This window comes from Triticum aestivum, chromosome 7D (genome assembly GCF_018294505.1).
Source record: "Triticum aestivum cultivar Chinese Spring chromosome 7D, IWGSC CS RefSeq v2.1, whole genome shotgun sequence".
In the NCBI taxonomy this organism is placed as follows: Eukaryota; Viridiplantae; Streptophyta; class Magnoliopsida; order Poales; family Poaceae; genus Triticum; species Triticum aestivum.
Window position 1 is genome coordinate 437,427,301 of NC_057814.1, and position 5,939 is coordinate 437,433,239.

Below are 5,939 nucleotides of genomic sequence, written 5' to 3' on the forward strand. Positions count from 1 at the left end.
CTGACATAACATGTTTCTTACACTTCTACAACACAGAACAGATAAAATAAGGCCACAAGAGTGCAAGAAAAAAAGTCCAACAAAAAAACAGACATGCACCACGAAGAGGTCAACAGGTGGAGAAAATAGAACATGCAACGCATGAATGCATTAGCCGACGATGCGAGATCGAGAATTTGCGTTAAAATTATCCAACAGACAACAACTTAGATGAGACATTACTAAATCTCATCTTTATGAAGTTTAGAAGGAATGTGGGGATAGTGTCAAAATGATCCGGAAAGACGACGACGACGACGATAGAGCATATTTTAATTTTCTCGTCTCTTCAAATTCTATGTCACCGACTAAAAACAACACAAGAAACGGATTGCTAGTGGGCTGTGATAATGGGCCGACAAAAGCGAGGCTAAACATGCCTAGGCCAACAAACAGGATACGCAAAAAAACAAACAACAACAAGCAACACGAAAAAAAGGGCTTGCATAAAAATTATGAAAACTAAATCAAGCGATGAAATTTTTGATGAGACATCATTCAAGAAATAGTTGGGAATTTAAAATATGCTTAGAAAATTTTAAAATTCATGGATTTTAAATGATAAAAAATAAAAAGAAATTTAAAAACCAAAAGAAAAATTGGGAAAAAACAAAAGAACAAAAAAAACGAGTCGTGTTCCAAAAGACCGAAAAAAAATACGAGTTGGCACCCTAGCGTTCTATAACTCATGGAACTACACTAAAAAAAATACGGACCTACCAGTACCTTGTCTTGCCTTTCTCCACTCTAAATCACATTGCTTCAAAAAATTATACAGACAACAAATACGCGGACAATCCAGTCCAAACAATGCGTGAGAGTCCACAATTGAGACAAACAACGGCTGCCAGCCTAAGCCCGCGAATTAAAAAGGAACAACAACGGCCCACCTCCACTTGCATGGCCGGGACACAGGCCGCTGCGGCAGACAACGCGAAGGGAACGGGTGCGCCAGGCGAGACGATCATGTTTGCACAAAAATTAAAGACAAACAATATCAACGGTTCTGGACGTAGATGTGAGATAAGTATTTCACATCTTGATGTGAAATAGCAAACCTATTAAAAATTCTAATATGAAGCAAAATAAATGAATCTATACTTTAAAATAAATATGTATACATGCATTCGTATATATTCCGTATTGAAATATTTAGAAGGGCTTATATTTTTATATTTAAAAACGGAGGGAGTATAAACCAAACATGCGTGATAACTCGGCATTCCAGCAAAGATTGCCACTGGACGCATACTTTAGTAGCGCACAAACCGGGGATAAAGATAAAAATGAGAGAAAGCAAGGTGACGTGAAACGTGCGACGTTGAGTGCTAACTAGAAAAATCGAAGTTGATATGCAGATATTTAAGCGAAGAGGGGAGTCTAGTCACGCACGATCCAGTTGCAGATATTTTTATTCAGTGCGCAGTTAGTCAAAGTAAACCGCTGCACGTGCCCTCCCAGTCCTTCGATCCCCAGCTTTGTCCTCAGCTAATTATGCCATTGATCCGGTCGGTCGTGAGAATCAACCCGCGGAAATAAAAATGAAACAACCGGAGATTGACCGTACACGATGGAACCGCCGGTAGAACACGGCAAAGATAGACGACCCAGATGCAGAAGCTGCTATAGACTCGGAACAATACTAGTAGCACTTCCGTCCAACTCGTTGGTCTGTCAATTGCAGATGGAGAACACACACAGGCAGGACAACCGTTTGCTATGCATGAAGCACCGGTAAGAAGCTCAACTAGTTCAGTGATAAGGTCTAACGCAGCACAGACATCTATATTCACAGAAGGAAATGTTCTTGAGCGGCTACAAACAAACGGAATCGTTCGGGGCTAGAAACAAATGAAATCATTAGTCCCTTGAGGAGGATGTCTGGGGCAGTGCCCTGTGAAACATACTTACAGCAAACCGGATACAGCCGAACAACTAGATCAGTTATTCTGAGTGTTTCTAAACAGATATTACTTGCCGAGGAGGTGGCGGTCTATGATCTCGGACACCGTCTCCAGGAACAGGTTCTCGCTCGTCCCCGGGAGGACGGCGTCCTCCGCTTCCTGGATGATGTCCTCGATCACAGAGTCTCTATTCACAGTCTCCCTGCACAGTATACGTCCTATGTCATAGGGTGTGAGGCCTCGCGCCGCGCCCTTCTTCAGGAGCATGGTGCTGATGCGCAGGACGCGGGCGCAGCTCGAAGACAGCTCCCACCCGTGGAACCTGAGAAGCTTGATGTCCTCTTCCGCGTCAAGAGATTCAATGTATGCAATGGTTTCATCACTGAACCGCTCACGGGCTTGAGGCCAGTAAAGCCACTCGAAGGTGCAATCCTCAAACTGCATAATAACAAGGCAACGAAATCAACATTTGCATGACTCAGGAGCTATGTATGATACGATGCAAGGGGCCAAAAGTAATGCAAGAGAGAAATAATCACCTTCTCTGGCAGGCAGTAGCCATGATCAATTGGAATCAGCTTGCAGGTGGCACCTTCTTCCTTGGACACTAGAATGTTCCCTGCATGACGATCAGCATTCGCTAACCTAATATCTAACACTGCTATTTTGTGTACCTCCTTCACTGGAAAAGCACGGGGACCCATATCCTCGCAACTTCCATCGTTCTCCATAAACATCTGCAGAGATCCAAACTTGAAGCTCTTTCCCCTATGTAAGCTTCGGACTAATGCTGTGGGAGGCACACCAGAAAACCCAACACCGTGGCCCGATTCACGATCACCAACTGCATGGTCGAGAATATAAGCCGCAACTTCCCTTAGTGCACCTTCCCCTACACGCGTTCCTCTCTTCATGCCTTCCCCATCAGTCGACAGTGGATGACCCCTTGGGTTGTTTTCAGCCATAGGTTCCTCATCAATGGGCTTAAACACTGCAACATTCTTCTGGCCTGATGAGTCTTGCATGAAGTAAACACCCCCTGAACCTTCTGCTGACATAACTGGTGTATATCCATTCTCAAGACCAGCTATTGCTGAGTCAATCATTTTCATCACTTCAGACGACAGCTTCGCCTTCCGGTTAACAACAATTGGTTCGATAGGAGCAGGCTTGCCACCAGCTGGTTTTGCAGGGGTCACCACAACAGATTCATTCTGTAGGTTCTCTTTCTTCTGAGGGTTGTCAACTGTGACCACAGTATCCTTATCAACTTGCTGTGTTCGTACCTTTGCTGGTTTGCGGATGAACAAATGAATCACAGCATCATCCTTGTTGCTAATATCAGCAATCAACTGGTGGTCCTCAAGCACCTCTCCATCGTACTCGAGCTTGTCATCATCCTCCAGGCTATCAAGGTCCTCATCACCCTCCACTGCAAGCTTACTCTTGAGGTACTTGACATTGCGGCTCTGGTCCACCTGAAACTGAAATTTCTTCCCACTGGCGGTTTCGATGTTAATCACCCGGAGGTCAGCCAAGCGGATAACAAGGTGCAGAACATTCCCATCGGCAAGCCCATAATCCTTGACAGGGCAGTTGTTGCGCGCCAGCTCGTGCCCGTCGAGCACGAGCCGCTGCTTTGTCACCACAAAGCCCTTGAACCTCTGGATGCGCAGCTTCACCGAAGCGATGGAATCAGTGCCCAGCACACTCATCGGCATTGGAGGCGCACCAGGCACAGCAAGGAAGATGAGAATGGAATCCTGCAGCTGTGACCCGGAGAAACAGTGTGCTGAACGACTGCCATCAAACCTGATGGGCAAGAAGGCGAGGTCGTCGGTCATCGGAGCAAGCGCAATGACACCAGCTGACGACATCTTCGCGAAGGGGGGTTACAGGAGGCCGAAAGCTTCCTCAACTACAGCCAATATTTACAATGGACCGGAGTTAGAAGCTCTACACTAGGAATTAGTAGAAGCCATGGAGAAGTCAAGCCAAGGGTTCCGTTCCTTCCTTCTATGATGGATGGAGGAAACCCTCTGCGAAAGCCCGACACCAGAAACGGCACAACCGATGATGCTACAGGCACATTTTGGATTCGTCGCCCATTAAATCTGCACAAAAGTTAGATTGCCCTCTGTCAGTGACCGGCAGAACTTGAACAAAAATCGTCAAAAACACAGAACATCGCGAGGGCACACACCAGATTTAATTTTAGGGGCAAAGTGGCTCAAAATCCTGCCTTTGCCCCACCGGAGAACCCAACCGCGCGACGCAATCTGCAGAACAGAGACCACCAACTGGAGCGATGAGTCACAAAATCACCCAGCCGCGCAGGCACAAGATAGTACTATGAACACGCATCATCATACCTGAGAAATCCCTCACCAGAGGCAGATCGACCGATTTATTTTTCCGATGACGAGAGAACCAGCGAAGGACCGACGACCCCCGGCCACCGCCCGCCAACCGACGCCGGCGCCACGAACCCGCGGCGCTCCTCCCCAAGCAGCAACGGCCGAGACCTGCTACATCATCGCGCAATGGTTAGCCAACCCCGGACCGATCGAAACAAGCAGGGAACCGACCTTTAAAAATACCAAGGAGGGGGAATCCGGGCAGCCACCGAGTCGGGGCGCGCGCGGAGTCGGGATCGGATTGGATTGGAACTCACCGTCCGGATCAGAGGGGGAACCCCCAAGATTAGTAGCCCGACGGCTCCTCCTTCCTTGCTCCGCAGTTCACGCAGGGGCGGAGAGAGTTGGGGAGGGGAAGTTTTTGGTCTTGGTCTGGATGGGTTTGGTTTGGCGAGGAAGGAACAGGGATGGATGGGGGAGGTGGGCAATGGAGAATTGGGGAGAGGGAGCGGACGGTGTGGGGCTGCTGATTTATTCCGGGCGTGGGGCCGCCCGTCACTCACGGCGTGACGTGTCTGGCCCGCGCACCTTCGTAGAAAAGGTCGTGCGCTCGGTTAGTCTGTTCAATGACGGTTTTGCCCCTGCGACGGTGAAAGCTCGCGCGGCAAGTAACCTCGCTGTCAAAAAAAAAGGAAATTACAGCTGGGGGTTGACGCGGTAATTAACCCGCTCTTCGCTAATGCTCGGTTGTTATTCGTTTGATGATGATGAATGTGCCTTCGGTGGTAAGGTTCTTCGTTTTGGAACGTTAGGCTCCCACGTGAATTCTGCAGCTAGCTTTATGGATTTTTGTACCATCTTCGAGAGGGATCTGTTACTCCCTCTGTTCACAAATAAATCTAGTCAAAATACTTGAAATCAATAGCTAGTACGAGTAGTAGAGAATACGAAAGGAGGATCCCCACGAACGATTGATAGCAGAAACCAATCCTTATGCTTTTGACACTGGAACTCGGCAAGCGTGGGCACCAAACCATGCATGATCTGCGTGCGTGGCATTAACTTCATTTCGTGTCGAGCCCTTTGGTCAAAGAAATAGCGGGCACGTACGGTCGTGCAAAACAGAACATCCATAAGGAAAAATATGAGCCATGTAAAAAGTCTTCTCCAAAAATTGTCTTAGCCCGCTTCAGCGTATTTTTTGATCTATATATTCCGATGTTCATTCTTTTTAACATCAGTACAGACACAAGCGCCCATATACACGCGCATACACTCATCTCTATGAGCGCATACACGCACATCCTATCCTTATGAGCACCTTCGAAAGACTGAGCCGGCATATCATCTTAAAATTTAGGAAGTCATCCGTAGGCACATCGTCGTCGACGGAAACGTCTCCTCCCAGTGAATGCGCATCGGCGGAAATCTTGAAATAAATCCAGTAAAAAATGCAAGCATCAGGATTTGAACTCTGGTGGCTGGGATACCACAGTCCCTCTATACATCCAACCACAGGTTGGTTCGCATTCCAATGTTCCATTGGTAGAACCAATTATTATTTTTGAACATGATTTATTAAAACAAAAACCTTGAACAGCGGAAAACGTATAAGTCATTTTCTTGGAACAGGTCGGCG

General features: G+C 47.3%; 1 protein-coding gene across 1 annotated transcript; it reads right to left on the reverse strand.

Moving 5' to 3' along the window:
- Positions 1–1,881: 1,881 nt before the first annotated feature.
- On the reverse strand, positions 1,882–4,877 carry LOC123169326 (phosphatidylinositol 4-kinase gamma 4). The gene is made up of 5 exons (XM_044587169.1): positions 4,618–4,877; positions 4,316–4,468; positions 4,147–4,222; positions 2,483–4,057; positions 1,882–2,381 (listed from the first exon to the last, which is right to left on the reverse strand). The coding sequence occupies exons 4-5, from the start codon at positions 3,818–3,820 to the stop codon at positions 2,010–2,012; spliced, it is 1,710 nt and encodes a 569-aa protein (XP_044443104.1). The 5' UTR covers positions 3,821–4,057; positions 4,147–4,222; positions 4,316–4,468; positions 4,618–4,877; the 3' UTR covers positions 1,882–2,009.
- Positions 4,878–5,939: the final 1,062 nt, after the last annotated feature.

What these genes read in the sequence shown, in the direction of transcription:
- LOC123169326 (XM_044587169.1), bottom strand. Translation starts at nt 3,820, where the DNA reads ATGTCGTCAGCTGGTGTCATTGCGCTTGCTCCGATGACCGACGACCTC. An exon ending in GCTACTGCCTGCCAGAGAAG is followed by an intron (nt 2,382 to 2,482) that starts GTGATTATTTCT and finishes GTTATTATGCAG; the next exon opens with TTTGAGGATTGCACCTTCGA.